The 18,484-nt window shown below is 48.5% G+C and overlaps 1 protein-coding gene across 2 annotated transcripts; it reads left to right on the plus strand.

The window, feature by feature from the left end:
* The first annotated feature begins 3,748 nt into the window (after positions 1–3,748).
* NSMCE4A (NSE4A component of SMC5/6 complex) lies at positions 3,749–16,427 on the plus strand. 2 transcript variants are annotated; one of them, XM_090278741.1, is made up of 12 exons: positions 3,749–4,152; positions 4,854–4,931; positions 6,524–6,595; positions 6,757–6,887; positions 9,328–9,479; positions 11,309–11,408; positions 11,948–12,038; positions 13,077–13,171; positions 14,233–14,281; positions 14,960–15,054; positions 15,142–15,228; positions 16,269–16,427. In XM_090278741.1, the coding sequence occupies exons 1-11, from the start codon at positions 3,864–3,866 to the stop codon at positions 15,214–15,216; spliced, it is 1,227 nt and encodes a 408-aa protein (XP_090134867.1). In that variant the 5' UTR covers positions 3,749–3,863; the 3' UTR covers positions 15,217–15,228; positions 16,269–16,427. The 2 variants fall into 2 exon arrangements, with proteins under 2 accessions (XP_090134867.1, XP_090134868.1); XM_090278742.1 differs by lacking the exon at positions 6,524–6,595 and having other exon boundaries at positions 3,750–4,152.
* Positions 16,428–18,484: the final 2,057 nt, after the last annotated feature.

The raw sequence follows: 18,484 nt of genomic DNA on the forward strand, positions 1-18,484 counted from the left end.
GAGATATAAACATCTTTTTACACTAAAATCACAGGTCCAAGTTCCAATGCTTATAAATAGTACGGTTCCTATGAGCTTGAGGAAAACCTCAGACGTCTGCTTACAATCTGAAGTGGCGCCACCATGTGGCCATATGAGGACAGTACCGTTTTTATCACTCATCCAGCCAGTCATGAAATGATTCTTGACCAAAACACTCATTAATTAATTAAGAAAAGAAAATATTTTTTTAATTGGGGAGATTTGAAATGTTTCAAAAGTGTTCGTGTGAGATTTTATTAATGTTTTTATTTCATATTTTCCCAATTTAAATTCACCTAAATGCAGCCTTGCTGAAAATTACTAGCATGTAGCAAAGAACACAAAGAAAGCAAAACCTTTCCCAGGCAATGTTTAGAACTGATAATTATTTACAACTTCTGAGAAGAAAAGAAATTCAAAGTGATGCTTAGTATGACAGCAAACAGGTAGATTTATAAAAATCAAAAGATAACATTTACAGTCTGTGTCTCCATACACAGTGCAAAAGAAACTCCCACTAATGAAGCTAACAGAACACACACATTTAACTCCTTTCCTTCCAGACAGTTTGTTAAAAAGATAGCTAAGAAAAAAATGTTGTAAGTTTGTTGGGACAATAATAAATCAAACTAGGACGGCACATCAGTCAACAGAAGATTGTTCTACGTTTTTCATGGGATGACGGGCAGAGGCTGGAGGAATCCGGGCACAGGACTCTCAGCCACCTGCTGGGGGGAGAGAGGGCACAGAGCTTCAGTCAAAACAAGACCCAGTCTCCCTGCAGACCCAGGAGAGGCTCCAAAACACCACGAACAACAGAGGAAGCAGAACTGGGGCTGAAGATTACAAATAGGTGTAAGCGGAGCCCACCACTTCCTCCTGTTCCCCCACCCCTGATGCCTACCAACCAGACAAGAGCAAAGTCACAAACACCAAACCTCCCATATATTCTGAAATTAAAAATTCAGTAGAAGGTTGAAGGCAAACAATAAAATATCTCAAAAAAAAAAAAAAAGGAATTAAAGAAGGATTTAAAGTGTGAAAAAATGTTAGAGGCTTAGAAACTTAATCCACGAGGTCCCACATCTGGTTAACATGGAACAAAAAAGTGGAAGAAAGAAATTATCAAAGAAGTAATATAAGAATGTTTCCCAAAGCTGAAAGATGTGACTCTTCGGACTGAAAGTGTCCAGCACGTACCTGGCACAGTAACTTAAAAACATCACAGTTCTGTGGGTAGGTTGGGCTCAGCTAGGGGTTGCCAGGGGTTGGGGAGAAAAGGGAATGACTGCTAATAGCTTTGGGTATTTTTTTTCCCCTGGGTGATGAAAATGTTCTAAAATCGAGTGTGGTAATGGCTGCATAACTCTGTGAATAAAATAAAACTATTGATTGGTACACTTGAAAAGTGTGAGTTTTATGGTATGTGAATTGTATCTCAATAATAACAATTTTCAATAGTTCTCACTCTGGCCTTCAAAGGTGGGTGAACACATTTAAATGTCCTAAGTCTCCTCAGTCTTGAAGTTTGAAGTGTGCGCATAGTCAGCAGCAAGGTGGCCCCTGGGAGTTAGAAATGGGCAATAACAGGGCCCCTCCCAGACCTATAACGAATTACCTGGTCTCCGATTCATTTCTCCTTTGGCTGTTTGTGCTTTTGGCGTCATGTTGAAGAAACCATCACCTAATCCAAGGTCACAAATATTTACACCTATGTTTTCTTCTAGGAGTTTTATAGTTTCAGCTCTTACATTTAGGTCTGACCCATTTTGAATTAATTTTTGTATATAGTGTGAAAGTGGGGTCCAACTGCATTCTTTTCCATGTGAATATCCAATTGTCACACCACCACCTGTTGCAAAGACTATTCTTTCCTCACTGCATTGTCTTGGCACCTTTCTAGAAAATCAGTTGACCCCAGGTGCATGGGTTCATTTCTGAACTTATAACGCCATCCCATTGATTTATATGTCTGTCCTTATGCTGAGCAGGAGGCAGTACTGCCGTCTTATAGCTCTGTAGTAAGATTTGGAATTGAGAAGTATGGGACTTGCCAACTCTGTCCTTTTTCAAGGTGCTTTTGAGCATTCTGGGTACCCTGCATTTCCACATACATCTTAGAATCTGTTTCCTGTTCGTCTGGAAGGCAAAGGCAAGCCTCTGAACCATCTCTGTGACTTGATGCACTTTGCAGGGTGTCTGGCCCATTAGCACACATTAGAAGTTTGTTGAGTTGACCCCATGTGGGAAGGCCACCCTCCCCTCCACACCCCCACTCTTATTAGGGATCTCTGGACCCAAGGGTAGGTAGGACGACAACCATGTCCAGCTTGAAGCAGCTAGAGGGGCACGAGCCCTTCACCCATTGTCCTCTATAAGATTATAAAGGGTCTTAAGTCTGAGAGGGAGGGATTGTTATTTTTTTATTGTTAAAATAATTATTTTTTAAAAAAGAAAAAGAAGAATATATGAAAGGGTGAGGCAGGAGACCTTGTATGTACGACCCATGGGCATGGACTTGGGGGGGGGGATTGTTGGGGGAGGGGGATGCTGGGCTGAGGGGCTTAAAGGAAAAAAATTGGAACTACTGTAACAATATAATCAATAAAATATACTTAAAAGAAAAAGTTTGTTGAGTTGAATGAAAGGTTCCCGGTTCGTTTTCTTTCCTGGAGCTAGGAATACTTTCCAGCCAGAAGAATGCTAAGCATTTGCCTCAGTCCCAGGGCATTGAGATGCAAAGTAGTGACCACAAAGCAGTTCACGGCGGCCTAAGGCGACAGGCGCTTATGGTTGGGGGGGAGGGGTCGCGGGCAGGGGGTCCACTCGGCAGTTCGGCCGTGCGCCGTCCCCAGCAACCCGGCCCTTCCTCATGCTTGTCGCCTCCTCAGTAGTGGGCACCGTCCTGCCAGGCACCATGTCCTCGTGACAGCACGTCCAAGGTGGAGGGGTGGGGACAGAGACTTTGTCGTCTAGCGGCTTGTGTTTCACCCAGGCAGGAAGCGCCCTCACCCCTCACTGGCCGAAACTCGGGCGCATGCCCACCCCTAGCCCAGCCCTCGGGGACACGGGTCACGGAGGTCAGCCACACTTCACCCAGGGACGCAGGCACCGAGCTTCGCTTTCCGGAAAGCCAGGCCGGTCGGGGTAGAGTGAGGCACCGCTCGGGGACAGCAGCCAGTAGCACACGTGAGGCAGAAAACGCCATTTCTGTAGCTGGGGTAGTGGCTCGAGGTGTAATGTCGTTGCAGTGAGAAGCTGTTCTCAGCGCGCAAAGGGCTCTGGGAACACAACACCGGCGACAAAACCCACACGTTTGTCTTTAAAACGACACTGAATACAATCCCACTCTCCTGGACGCTTTCGAAGGTATTTTAGAATCATTTGGAGCTTGAGAGCCGGTGACGAACATGAACGGCCACGGCGCAGGCGGGGAGCGTTTAGAAGGGACGGCTGGCCGAGGCCACCGTGCGCGGCGCGGCCGCGGGCTGGGGCGCCAGAAAGGCCTGGGGACGGTGAAGGTCGAGTGGCGGGGGCGCAGGGGACCAGACGGCCGAGGTTTTCGCCTCCGTACGGCGTGAGGAGGTGGGACCCGGGAGCAGCAGAGGCCGCGGCGCGGGGCCCGCCCGGGGCGGGGGCCGTTGGGGCCGTTGGGGCCGTTGGGAGGCGCGCGAGCGCCTGCGCGCACCCGGCCCGCCGCCGGCCTCCCGCCACAGGCGTCGCTGTGCTCACGCGCCGGCCCCGAGCCCCGAGCCGCGGGGAGCGGGCGCTCGCGCCGGGCAGGGCTTTCAGTTTCTGGCGCGAACTTCCGCCGTTCCGAAGTTGCGCGGCGGATCGGTGCGATGTCCGGGGACAGCAACGGCCGCCGGCCCGAGGGCCGGGGTCGGGGCCGCGACCCGCACCGGGACCGGCCGCGCTCTCGCTCCCGCTCGCGGTCCCCGCTGTCGTCCCGCCGTGGCGCCGCCGCGCCCGAGCGCCGGGAGGCCCAGGAGCGCCCGAGCTTGGAGGACGGAGAGCCGTCGGACTCCGGGGACGAGCTGTTGGACCCCGCGAGCCTGGAGGCGGAGACCGACCACGGCCTTTGCCGCCAGATCCGCCATCAGTACCGGGCGCTCATCAACTCGGTCCAACGTAAGGCGGGGCGCGGGGCGCGGGCCGGGCGGGGCAGGTGCCAGGCGCAGGCCCTGCGCGGCGCCGGGGCTCAGCCGCGCCTCGGTCGGCCCCCCGCGTGCTCCCACGCTCTCGTGCCCATCGAGCCGCACGACCTTGGCGGGGGCGCGCGGGTCCCCGCTGGGCAGGACGGCGCAGCCGGAGGCCGGGCGCGGTCGGCGGCTCGCCGGAGCCCAGATGACCAGTAAGGGGAGAGTCGAGACGCGGACCCCGGGTTCCCTTTCTTGCAGTTGGCGGTTCCCCGGCGTGGTCGCTCGCGCAGCAGCGGCGGCGTCACCGAGGGAACTGTCACAAATGCAAAGCCAGCCGGACTCAGGGTGGGGGTGGGGTGCGGTGCGGTGCGGTGGCCCGCCCATGCGTTGTGTGGCCTCCAGGGGCTCGCGTGGCTGCGAAGTTTGGGAGCCAGTGTTAGGAGCGCCCCTCAAAGGCTGCAGAAGTCGAGCCCTTTGGGGAAAGGTTAGAGGGAGCCGGTCTCCTTTAAATGGCCATGTTCTCAAGGGCTGCAGTCTGAACGCGCCTTTTCGGTTAAAGAGAGACAGATGTTTGAACCACATTAGCCGGGGAGCAGGGGGCGGGGCTTGGCCTTCCTGCTGGGGATCCCGCTGTCGAGGACTGGGGGAAGGATCCGCACGTTTCCCAAAGCTTGTATTTGTTTAACGTAGAAAACCGGGAGGATATACTGAATGCCAGCGACAGATTAACAGAGGTCCTTGAAGAGGCCAACACTCTGTTCAACGGAGGTAACTCACTCTTTTCTATATGAATGGTCTTTATTAGCATGCCTTTTAGGCCAATTTTAATTAATTCTGCATAAGAGCCGAATTATCGACATCGGCCTACCCGTGGGCCTGCTGGCCCGCAGTCGGGGGCGGGGGCCGGGCGGGGTGGGTGTGAGAGAGCCTGGGAGGTCTCGGCCCTGCGCCCTGGTCCCTGGCGCGAGGGGCCTTCAAATGTAACCACGGCTGGAATGGGAGCAGCCGCAGTGCGAGGGTAGCAGCAGCACGCTCCGAGACCGAGGACCGGTCAGGGTGCCTCCGGATACGGGCTCTGGTCCCGCCGGCGACGGCTCTGGGGGAATGGCAGCGCAGGCTGGGGGCCCTTGCCGCGTGGGGCCTGCCCGGCGCCGCCGTTCCTCCGGCTCTTCCAGAGCCCGAGCCCGGCTTCTCGGCATCCCGCGGTTAGGCTAGTGGGGAAGGGTCCCCTCTCCCATTTCCCGCCCCTGTGTGTTCTCGGATTGTTCTCGTCCTTGCTCCGACCACACCTGCCGGCCCCCGCCTGGGTCCGTGGGCGCGCGCCAGCTCATCTGAGCCAGCCTTTTCCTTTTCACCTGCGCAGACCCCGCCTCCGCTTCTCTCCCGGGCCGGACCCCCAGTCCATCCCCTCAAGGTTACTTGGACATCTCTCGGTATTTAATGTGCATCTGCTTAGTTCTTGACCCGGAGGTCATGTCCCCCCTCTGCTATGTCCGCTGTGCTGGCTGGGTCACCACTTTAAGGCAAAGCAGTCAACTCAACTGAGCAGAGTCCTGGGTCAGTTTGACCTCCGCAGAGGCCTGACAGCCACCCAGGACTGGCGGGCGAGGGAGACGGGGTCCCTCCCAGGACCAAGCCTCTAGCTTTTCACTCACTGTCACTTTTGCAGTGACTCCTGCAATAAAACTGAGGGGAAAATGACTCAGAAAATCAAACACTGGAGTTGGCAAGTTCTCCAGCTTGAGGAATGTCCAGGAAATCAGTGATTCACGTGAAATAGCCCCAGGGAGCAAGCCAGGCACAGGTTTCTGTGCTTGAACTTCAGGGCATTCCCCACTTCTTGGCTTCTTTTCCCTGAGCCTTTGTGGTGTCCCCAGGGCACTTTTTCACACTCCCTGTCCCCTGTGGGGTCCGTGAGCCCAGTGCCTCAGCCCTGCTGGCTGCTCAGGGACCCAGTCTTCGTCCTCAATGTCCCCGTCCATTCCCTTCTTGTCTCCTCTTAGTGATAGTTAAATCTCTTCTTGCTGTCGCTTACCTGAAATCACACGTCCTCTGTCAAACCTTTTTGGATTATCCGCCCTCAGAGGTCACTGCCTTGCTGCCTGTAGGTGGTACCTGGGATGCCACGTGGAGGCATGAATGTCCCGCTGCCTGCCCAGCCTGTGACATTGTTCCAGCTGAGGCTCTTTGGTCACTTACCCTTTCCTGGCCAGCGAAAGCGTAGTGGGTGTTCAGCTTGACTTAACACCACCTGTATGATCACAGTGACGAGGCTGGGCCATTGGAGTCGAGGGAAAAGCCACGTGGTAGAGGGGTGTCTTTGGTTTTTTTGACTGTGGTATTAAGAGATTGTGGTTCAGTTCTCAGGAGTAGGAAAAGTGGACACAGAGCTGGCTTTGAGGAAGACTGGTCAGCTGGGGTTCCAGATTTTGGTGAGTTGGGCAGGGGAGCCAGTTTTTAGAGTGCGATGGGACTGTTGGAGAATTTGGGGGGTCCAGCGGGAAATGCTGCGTAACTAGTTGGAAATGCAAGGGACACGGCTGTGGAGAATGTGTGTTTTGTACTGTGTGTGTTTCTCTTCTCTTTTGAACAGTGTCCCGAGCAAGAGAAGCAGTGCTAGACGCCCACTTTCTCGTTCTGGCTTCCGACTTGGGCAAAGAGAAAGCCAAGCAGCTGCGTTCTGATCTGAACTCCTTTGATATGTTAAGATATGTTGAAACTCTAGTAAGTTCAACGCTACAGAATCTTAATTAAAAAATGTTTCATCTGTATAATTATATACTTTGCTTATATCCACACACAAATAGCTTTCACTTCATTTTTAATATTTTTTTGGTGGTGGTGGGGTTCTTAGAGCCTAGAGCAGTTTGAAAATTTCTAGCATTCTAAGGCTCTGGGGGCTGTGTTTATTTACAAATGGTCACCTATCAGTTCATTACGTGTTCCAGTTTATTCTTAGTGACCTGGGACCTTTGCCCAGGGGTGTGCAGAGCCCACATACGCTTTAGGCGGCAGGCTCAGCTGGACATGAGCCAGGCCTGGTGGACGGGCATGTTTTAGTCTGTCTCTGAGACTACTTCAGAACCGCAGGAATATGGTGGGGGCTCTGCTTTTGTGGGTTTTTTGCTGTTTTTTATTTCCCTTTTTTTGACTCTTAATAAGTTTGTATGCTTGTTAACCTGAAATTTTGAAACTTTTCCTTGATGGATTTATCCCAAAAAGCACAGTGAGACTTGACTTTTTATCTTACTCTGTTGTCGTTTTTTTTGTTTTTTTTTTTTCCTTCTATGCTGCACCCACCTCTGAGCCTAGTGTTTCTGCTAGGTCATTGACTGGGTGTTTGTTAAATAGTTATTAACATACTTTAGTACCGTGCGATCTGACCAGCTAAATTGATTGTTTTGTAAAGGAATGAGGTATTTGTTGTTTTGTAAACCTTAAACATTTTAAAATTTGAATTTAAGTTAAATTTAAAACCTTAAATTTTTCTTTAAAAAAAAAACTTTTATTTTGAAGTATAATGCAGTTCTTAAATGCACACTAATGTACAGCTCAATAAAGTGACCCAGTACTGGGTTGTCTATTTTTTGAATCACTTTATCAGGATAAGATCTGTACTTTAAATAATCTATCAAAATAAGTTCCAGAGGTCTTAAAGCATTCCATATAAAACCCTGACTCAGTAGCTGTCCAGTGTCCACGTGGGGAAGACCTTTTCCAAGTATAACGCTAAAAAAAGAGATGATAAAGCAAAGATGGGCGGACCGACCAGAGGGGAATTGGAGCACCCCCACCAGCACGTGGTGGAGGGCGGACCGTCGCCCTCTGACTGGGCTCTGGCGGCCTGTTTTCTTCAGGGCTGGGTTGCCTTTGAAGGGTTAAGCTCTCCCAGGGCTTTTGGATTATTGTTTCTATGTGATAACTACCATTTTAATTTGAGAACCTCTAGCCATTTTACAATTTTAGAACGTACTTTCCTAAAAGCAAATTTAATATAATACGTTTTCTGTAAGATAGCTTGAGATAGGCCGCTGATGAGATTTCCGCCAGTTCTCCCCAGGAAGGCAGTTTTCAGAGGAACGGCTCCCTCCCTGGCACTCGGCCCCTGTTCTGGACGTGCCGCAGGGCACAGCGAGCAGAGGTCTTGGGGTCTGGCCGAACAGGGACATCTGAACGCCCGCTCGACTCCCCATTCCCTCCCAGAGCCTTGTTTTGGGGCGTGATGTCATATTTTCATGCTAGTACAGCTCTCCTAATATTTTGCAAATGAGCTGCTTGTGACCTGGAAGTCCCCGGCAGGCCTGGTTCTTCTGGCGTCCCTCGGCCCTGCAGCCCGCGGTGGGCCGGACTGGGGCCCCTTGGCCTGGGCCCGGGGACACTTGCGCTGAGTCGTCTTTGGTGTGGGGGCCCGCACCACGCCGGCCGCAGCCTGGCCTCTGCCCACGAGGTGCTGAGAGCACCCCCACACCCAGCTGTGACAGCCAAAAACAAGTGTTTTCAAGCTGCTGCGGACTAATACTTTGCTTGCCAAAGTTCTCGACGTTTTTACGTTTCATGCCCATATATGACAGTGTCCAGGAATCCGTTATGAAATCATTCGAGAAACTATTAAGTAATGTATTTCCTTAAAAGCCCAACACTTCATTTTTTTGTCATTAAAATATTTTAAGGTACGGTCTCAAACTTTTAAGCACACTTGGAGTTTCTTTGAATTGTCCAAATTATCGATGCTCTCATTTATAAACACTAAATCCCATCACCTCCTGTCATTTTATTCTTTTAAATGTGTTTTTTCTTATGTGTATTATAAAAATTATTTTATGATCTCTTACCTAAATAAATACTTGCAAATGGCAAAAAAAAAAAAAATGTCTCCCAGTGACGCCAAATGACCCTCAGGGGACACACTCGCCCTGGTGGAGAGCCGCTTTCTTACCAGAGGATCTGAGTGCGTTGAGGGACATCTGCCGGTAGAAGGAACCTCTGAAAATATGAATTTATTTTTTAAAAATGATCTTGACAATAAAAAATTTAGCTAACTTGTTCAGACACTGAAACAGACTTCGCCTTGGGCCTCTTAAAGTTTAGACATGCAGATTATTGGATGTGGCGAGTGATTGCTTGTGGCTTAACTGGGGTTTCTTGTTTCCCTTCGTTTTTGTAGCTGACACATATGGGTGTAAATCCGCTAGAAGCTGAAGATCTCATCCGTGATGAAGATAGTTCTGATTTTGAATTCATAGTCTATGACTCCTGGAAAATATCAGGCAAAACAGCAGAAAACACCTTTAATAAAACCCATACATTCCACTTCCTGTAAGATGATTTAAAAAATCCGACAGACCAGTCATTTGTAAACCTTGTTTTTTATTGTAGGGACCCAAATTACTTGACATTGTAGAGGTGACGATCATGGTGCCATTGTTTAGCGACTTTATAAACTTGGATTTAAAAGCTCATGAAATCCGGATGTGGATGGAACTGCACCCTGGTTAATTTAAACAGGAGCGGCCGTGGGTCAGAGCCTCCTTTCTAGGCCGTGGGAGACTGGGTGTGTGGCTGACGTCTGGCTTTGTTTCATCGCTGTTAAAATCCTTATCGTGGAGGAGGAGGGTGTCTCCTGTGAAGGGGATCTTAAGCTTCTAACAATATATGTAAAGGGCCATTTACCGTATCTTTCCCTGTTGGAGGATTCCTGGCCTATATTTGAAGACTGCCTGCGTCACTGTGTAAACTGCCCAGTTCATTTTTGCATGCAGTTCTAATTTTGAAAAGTGTTTCTTTGTACGCAAATGAAATGAAATTCATTTCTGTCTTAATTTCCTAGCCCAGTCCTTGGGAGAAACTAAGCACAGCGCTAAATGGCTCCTCTGTGAGGCAGCGGGCAAAGATGGGGCTCCTGCTCCCCGGTAGCTGCTTGCTCTAGGGTGACCCCCCAGTCAGCCCTTCCCTCGGTGGTGCAGCTCCTGGGTCCTCGTCTGTTCTGACTCACCCTCAGAGCCTCTCGAGGTCGCTCGTGGCTCGGTTAGGAGGCTTTGGAGAGGCCTCTGTCGTAGGTCTGTGTTGTGGGGACAGGCGTTTCCGCATGGCTGGGTGCCCGGAGCCACTTTATACAATCGCAGCATAGAGATCAGACCCGTTTATCGGGGGAACTCCTCCCCGTCTTTGTTTTTGCTGCTGAGCTCTGGGCTCTGTCATAAACCCCAGGATGCAGAGCTCGCCTTTTGTGGAGTGACTTCAACTTGATCCGTCATCCAGCCCAGCTTCCAGCTGCCACAGATGACTCACAGCTTTGTGCCCGTGCGCTCAGGGCTCCCTGGGCCTGCAAGGTCCTTCCCCCTTCTTTCCAACGGGGGAGGTTTATTCATCTCCCAGGCCCCAACACAGACGCCTCCAGTCGCCTCCAGCTGGAGCTGTCAGTGCAGGACCACGCTTCCCAGCCAGGTTTCTCCGGGCAGATAGCTCTGCCCCAAGGCTGTTGGAGCGCATGGGTGATGCCCGGCACAGCACTACAGGGTCTGTCATGTTTGCGTCTGTGTGCATGAATATATATTTGTCTACATGTGGACTTTGATCTCTTCAAGTATAGGGACCACGTGAGTCTCAAATTCTTGAGGCTTTGGCCCTCACATGATACATCTATTGTGGTAGCTTAAGTCTTCCTCGGGGCTTTTTGCGGGGGAGGTGAAGGGACTCCAAATGGGAAAGGAATCCCATGGCCTCCACCTGACCTGTGACCCTAAGGCAGGTGTGCTCTGTAGTCCCAGGCTGGAGCCTCCACCCTGGCTCACCGAGTCCAAAGGCTTGTAAGGCCAGGGGAGCTCTCTGTTCCCTTTTCCCACATGTTCATCCTTCCCCTGATCTCTGAGGTCGGCTTTGTGGGACAGACACCAGGTCAGCTGTTCAGAGCAAAATAGGAAGGTGCTTGAGGAGGTGTCCAAGGTTGAGCTAAGCTCCCAGGAGCTCTTTAGAAACACCAAGGGAGCAGAACGCATGTCACAGGCCTGACGAGTCCTGGTCTGACGTCGGCTCGTTTATCACTGGCGCCTGCTCTGGATTTGACGATCCCATGGGAACGGCTTTCAGTTAGTGAAATTTGTTTAGAAAACAAACCAAAAAAGACATGAAAGCATATTTCTCATTAGGTTGGGTTCAATACAAGGAGAATGCCCTGTGCCAAAGCCACGAACTGAACGTCCAAGAAGAATTTGTACGGCAGAAAAGGAGAAGAAAATGCCCGAGCCGGTTTGTTTTTTATTTTTAACGTTGCATTTTAAACACACCTAAGATTAAAATAGCCATTACTATAATGCACATGCAATTTGGCCATCTTTTCTAAGCTTTAGGTTCTGGAATCATTTAAATAATCATTTTATTTAAGTTTTTAAAACTTCTTATTAGCAGCATCCTTGGCCTTTTCCCACTGGATGCCAACAGTATCTTTCCTCCCCACCCCAGCCGGGACAACCAGATGCTAGCGTGGCCCCCCCAGGGGCAAAGCCCCTCGCAGTCGCAGACTGCTGTTCTAAAGTATAAAGTACCCTTTTGTATTTTCCTATTTTATGTTCATCCTGCAAGTGGTTGGTTGGCAACGTGACTCCTCCTTAAAAAAATCAATATGAAAATGTTACGGAGAATTTTTTCTTTTAACTAAGTTTTAAGATGAAGGTAAACACAACTAGCAACCCCCAGAGACATGGAGAGGAGTTTGGATGTGTAAGAGCAGAAAAGGTGAGCAGGCAGGCAAGACGCCGGTCGGCTTGATGATGACTTTACGTTTTCAGTTAAAGAGGATGGAAGAATCTCATCAAGAAGCAACAGAGAAAGAAGTAGAGAGGATCTTAGGATTGTTGCAGACGTATTTTCGAGAAGATCGTAAGTATGATTCCAAGTTCAAAACAGCAGTCTGTATTAGTTTGATGTTTGTCACTTTCAGTGAGAGGCTGTTAATATTCTTATTTAAAAGGCATTTTCGGTTGGAATGTTTGCCTCATTTTGAGTCTTTTGGCATATGTATCTAATGAGGCTTCTCCCCTTTGGAAGTTCCATGGGAGAACATGGGTAAAGTAACTGTACTTTATTTTTAAACCATGGAGTGATTTTTCTGTTAAAAAAATAAAATGTGGCATAGCAGTGAGGAAAGTAAAGAGCACCCGTCCCACCTCTCCTCACGCCCCAGAGGCAGCCGCCTGTGATGTTTCCGACTGGCCTACGTTTATGTCGGTCACGCAGATATGCACATAAGTAGTTAGAATTTTTATTTTTGCTTTTTCAAAGCTAATCATAATAACGTCCATTCTTCTGTGACATGACTTTTCCAGGTTTCCCATGTGGTCATTTTCCTATCAGTGCATATAGATCCCCCTTATTCTTTTCAGTGATTACTATTGTACGGCAGTATCATAAATGCAATATATTTATCAGTTTCTCTGTTAGTGGACAAGTAAGATCTTTATAGCATTTTACTCCTATATAAGCTGTGGAACTGAAGAATCTTGGCATGACTTTGTACACGTGTGCTAATATTTCTGTAGGACAGCTTTTTAGAGGAGGGAGCCAGGCCCAGGGGCCATACCTATTTTGTAAAGATTTTATTTATTTATTTTGAGAGCGAGAGGGCGGGAGAGAAACATTGATCGGTTGCCTCTCACATGCCCCCAACCAGGAATCGAACCGGCGACCTTTCGCTTTGCAGGATAACTCCCAACCCACTGAGCCACGCTGGTCAGGGCTGTGTCTGTGTTTACAGATATGCCAAACTGCCCTCCAGAGGGTTGTGTTGATTTATGCTCACTCCCACAGCAGGATGAGTGCCCATTTCCTTCCTCTGGCTAACACTGTAGAGTATTAGACTTGATGGGAAACAAAAGTCATTTTCCTGTCTTGAAGACTTCTTTCCTCTTTTGTCTGTAGCTGATACTCCTATGTCCTTCTTCGACTTTGTGATCGATCCACATTCTTTCCCCCGTACGGTGGAAAACATCTTTCATGTTTCCTTCATTGTAAGGGTAAGATTTATTTCTCTAATTGCTTTTATGTGCTTTTAAAAAGATAAATACTAAAAGCTGACGAGGGCATTTGGACTAAGCAGTATGCCTTCAGCCCCACTGTAGCAAAACACTCACTGGGCTGGAGGCAGAAGAACCCAGCTGAAAAAAAAAACAAGAAACAAGTTCAGAATTCGTGAGAGAATTGGCAAAATCGGAATATGGAACTATAAATTAGATAACACTCTGGTATAAATGTTGAATTTCCTGAATTCGATTGTTGTCGCATTATTTAAGAGAAGGTCCCTGTGCTCAGGAAGGACACACTGCAGTGCCGGGGGAAAGGGTCAGGTTGTCTCCCACTTTCTCTCATAAAAATTAACATAATACGCAGGGGTGGGCAAAAGTAGGGTTACAGTTGTGAGTACACAAAACAGTGTTTATTCTCGTGTTAGTTATTGTATTGTTTTCTCCTGTGAATAACTGTAAACCTGCTTTTGCCCACCCCTGTATATAGAGAGAGAAGGATAAATGCGGCAAAACTCAAACAATTGGTGAAGTTGAGTAAAGGATACACAGGAGGTTGTTAGGTTTGAAATGACTTCAAAATAGGTCAAAGAACGTACTGCGGAAATTTGCTTCGGACAGTCTTTAGTCTTACCAGGTTGCTTTCCTGAACACGTAAGACGGATATGATCCTAACCTGAGATGAAAATCTTGTATTGACCGAAGTGTTTTCCCAGAAATGATAACCAAGGCCCATTTTGTCAAGGGTAAATGATAGAATTATGCATAACGAAATGTAAGGATTCACAACTATGTATGTATCAGCTAAAGAGGCAAGACAGAGTCTGGCTTAAGAGACCCTCAGGGTGGGAGCGGCGGGGGAGGAGCCTGAGAGACAGGCCGTGCAGCCGATGTTAGTCTTGTCCGGGTAATCAATCGCCTTGTTATGGTTACATTTTCGTTGTCTGAGATACAGAACTTTCTAATGGAGTGATTCTTTTTTACCCAATGGTATAGACATTGGATCTACATTTTAGTCCTCTAAAATCTTTTTTTTGTGTGTGTGTGTGTTTTAGGATGGTTTTGCAAGAATAAAACTCGACCAGGACCGCCTGCCAATAATAGGTACATGATCCTATGTTCAGAAAAAGTAGTTTTAGAGAAATTATATTTGGTACTAGAGTTTACGAAATGTATTTTACTAAATGTAAAAGTTTTCGTTTAGGGTAACAAACTTTTATAATGTTATATCTTGCTTAACTAACGGAAAACATGGCCATCGTTTAAAATGGATGGATTTGTATATATTATTGATTCAACATCTACTGCTATCAAGATTAACAAGAAATGATATAATTTCCCTCAAATTTCCATTTAGAAAGTTTGTAATTGCAGTTAGTTTTGTAGTTTCCTTCTTTCCATTTTTTCCTTGAGGCCAGCTCCCTCTTTCCCTGCGAGAATCATCAATTCAGGTCTCTTGTAGACAGGGAAGCACTTCTATTACATTTATATGTTACTCGATTTCATGTTGGACTCACTGGGGCTTAGCTCTGGGGTTGGTATGTAGATGCGCAGAGGTTTTCAAGCGGTAGGAAAGTGCTTCTCTACTACATTTTTTAATGGCAGCGAACGGATAACTTGCTACTGTAATAATAACACAACTCAATGATGCATGAAGTCCTAATAAGTACGTAATATGATAATTATCATCTCGATACAAGCTTCATTCCTATGATTCCTCATTTCTGTGTAGATTACCGCTTCTGATTTGATAACTTTTGAAAACTTCTGTCTTTTAAACAGAACCTGTTAATATTAATGAAGAAAGCGAGGGCATTGATCAAAACGCCCAAATCAGGAATCAAGGAATTATAGCTTTGAGTTACCGCGACTGGGAGGTAAAGCCCTGCACGCTGCCCTGGGTGGCTCTGCCTCCGGCCTGATTGCCCTAAACCCAGCGCCCACATGTCCTTTGTCCCCTGCAGGAGATTGTGAAGACCTTTGAGATCTCAGAGCCCGTGATTGTGTCGAGCCAGAGCCAGCAGAGGCTGAGCACTTGACGCCAGCTGAAGGTAACGTTTCCGGCGGGACAGACGCGAGTCTTTGTGAAGCTTTGCTTCGCGTTCCAGCCCATCCTGTTTTGCCACATGCTGGCGGAATTTGGATTTTGTCTCCTAGTGCCCCATTCTTAGAGCTGTGTGCTGGTGACCAAGGCTGAGCGAGACCTAGTGGCTGCAAGGCCCCTTCTTTGGGTTGAGTACATTGGTGTTCTTCAGATGTGCGCTTGGTAGAGGCAGAACAGGAGTGTGTTTTTGGTTTGGCTCTTTTTAACCCCTGACACAGCAAACTGATAAGTAAGAGAAGAGGAACACTGCGTCCTCCCACCAGTTTTGCTCCGTGTCCCTTGGCTTGGCTTGTTTCGTAGAAACAGAGCAGAAAAGGAGGATTACCTTGAGGTGAGGTTAGTGAGTGGCCGTTTCTTAAATTTGAGTTATTCTGTGAAATGGTTCGTTTTTATGAAGGAGAGCCTTGCTAGAAGGGAATCTCAGCCATGCTCTGGCATCCTGGGCTGCGCACGGCTGTGGACGGCGGTCAGGAGACCTGGATTCTGCGGGCTCCTCCCCTTTCAAACATCGGGGGGCTCCCGGGCTCTCACTCAGCCTCCTCTTCCTTATCTGTAATCTATCGATGGGGTGGGGAGGGTTTTGAATTAGGTAGTTGCTGAGACTTTTCTCTAGCTCAAATTTTTTATGATTTGGAGAGTTAAAATGAGCTTTTCGGTCCTTAATGTAAACTCTGCATGTGCCTCAATTAATTGAGCTGCTTTTGTTCTGGGATAGTTGAGGGAGGGGGAGGATTAACATCAGGTACACAGGGTGGGGCAAAAATAGGGTTACAGTTGTTTGTATGGAAAATGACACAATAATTAATAAATTATAATACAAGAACTGTGTTTCAAGTACTCACCACGAAATGTACACTTAAACGTATAAAGGGTTAACGTGCGCCCTACTCCCTGAGGAAGGGCTAGTTGTTAGATTTCGTTTATGCAAATTAAATCCACTACTTTTGATTTATAAACTGTTAACTGGTATTTCCCCCCTTTTTTTAGGACTCAAGTGGATCATGAAATCCAAAAAGGAAAGCAGCATGTATTGTATATATTGTACGACTGAACATTTTTAACGACAGATTGTTTTTAGTAGAATGTAGCTTTTGATAGTTCATGAATTTGTCACGGTTGTCTTTGAGTAAAAGTATTCACAAATAATCGCAGTTCCTCCTCATTTTCTGTTGTCGGGAGAGTGTCTCCAGTCCTGTCTGCCTGAGAGTTTCAGAGGGCGCTTCACGGCCTGTAGATCATCACGGTTCTTCTTCTGCCTCTTTAGCTGGGAAGTTACCTCGTCAAGTCAAGCTGTACTAGGTTGGACCACATGAAATCGTTTTCACAGCTACAACGTGGTCAGGCCCCAGCGGGGTCATTTGATTGAGCCTGCGATTTACCCACAAGAAGCTAGTCAGTCCTCGGCCAAGCCAGGCTGGAGGACTTTCCCTGGCCCAGCCAACCCTGGCTCCGTCTGGGCAGCAGCCCCCTCTGTCCGCAGGGCTGTGACCCCCGCGGGGGAAAGCCACACAGCAAGCTGGACGGGGGCTGCTCCGGGCGGCTCGTCCTCAGGTCTGTCCCTGGTGTTCTCTGAGTCCCCCGTTGGTTCCTTTTCCCATTCCCCTGCTTTCTGCATCTGCCCTTTCCCCCTCCGTCGCTCCGGTGTTGGACGTGGAGGTGTCTCCTCTGTGGAAGGCCCCGGATTCTAGCTGGTCCCGCACCCCTGGGTCTCTGCTCTGCCAGCCACACCGGCCGTATCTCGTGCCTTCCCTGCAACGCCGCTCACCTCTCACCCTAAAAACGTTACCGTTCCCCCTACGTTACTGTCCTGTCTCCTCTTTATAAGGACCGGCTGCTAAGATGGTCCCTGCCCACCATTCTCCTGAGGCTGGTTCATGCCAGCTTTCTTGGCGATTCCTTCCCGACCTGGAAAATCCAGTGGGTAAGTGCTGTGCACTTGACACTTGAAAGTGTACTTCTCGAACACTGCCCTTGAGGCTGCTGCTCCCCTGGTCGCCTGCCCCCATCTTACTCCCAGGAGCTGCACTCCAGCTGCAGCCTGGTCGCTCCCAGAGCCTGGAGTCAGCTTCTCTGAAAAGCTACAGGCGGTGAAACCAATGGCTTCTTGGACAACACGTATGAACAGCCCCAAGTCTTTTCTCCCTGTGACCCCTGTGCTGGGACATTTACTGTTTTACTTCCTCAGAAAGAAAGCTATGAATTCCCCCACCCCCTCCCCTCAGTCCCCAATTCTCATCTGGTCTCTGGAATCTCTCCATCTTGCCCACCTCTGCCACAGGCTCCCACCTGGTGTCCCTGCTTCCTGTCTGTCCTTCAGATTTCTTCTCCTTCTTTAAAACCGCATGGCAGTTTTTCAGTGGCTCCCCACTGCCTTCAGGATTGAAAAGCCCTGAGCTCTTCAGTGAGCCTCAGAGCCTGGCGTGGTCAGGCCCTTGGCTTGCATTTCTGGGCTCACTGTGTCCTGTAAACTCAAACCATCTTTCATTTTTGTTAAACAGCCTTGTGGAGATATAATTCACAGACCCTGCCACTCACCCATTTAAAGGGTATTTTATTATTTTTTAGTCTATTCGCAGGGCTCTTTTAGAACATTCTTGTTCACCTGACCCCTGCCCATCAGCAGGCACTCAGCCCTCCTCACGCCTTAGCCCTAACCGCTTGCTAACCTACTTCTGTCTATAAAAATGCCTATTTTTATCTCCAAATATGTGCCCATTCTGGACATTTCACACAAGTGGAATCACACCTGTGGTCTTAACGTTATAATTTTTCAGGCATGTGTGTTTGGCTTGTTTCAAACATTCTTCACGTAAGAAACTTGAGTGCTTGCTTTTTTCAAACCAAGTGGAAAAGCTGCTACTTTTCACTTCATACCTTTCAGTAACTATAGAGTTTTCTATCCAGGTAATTTTTTCATTGTTTTTAAAAATTATCAATAGAAGCTATCTAGACTTCTGAATTGGGGAAGAAAAAGACAAAAAGGAATGGGTGTTATATTTTAAAAATCACACGCATGTCCTATCCCCAAAGCCCCTCCTTCCCTCCAGAACAGGGCTGAGTAGCGCCTTGTGCTGCCCTCGGTTACCGCCTGCTGCCCTCACCTTGCTGACTGGCATGGCTGTCCCCGTGCGCGCCCCCAGGGCCAGGGCTGTGTCTTATTCTGCGCTGGCGGTGGCTGGCTGGGGACAGGCGTCAGTGCCGGG

The sequence above is a fragment of the Furipterus horrens genome, unplaced genomic scaffold (assembly GCF_987537825.1).
Source record: "Furipterus horrens unplaced genomic scaffold, mFurHor1.1.pri manual_scaffold_5, whole genome shotgun sequence".
Classification (NCBI taxonomy): Eukaryota; Metazoa; Chordata; class Mammalia; order Chiroptera; family Furipteridae; genus Furipterus; species Furipterus horrens.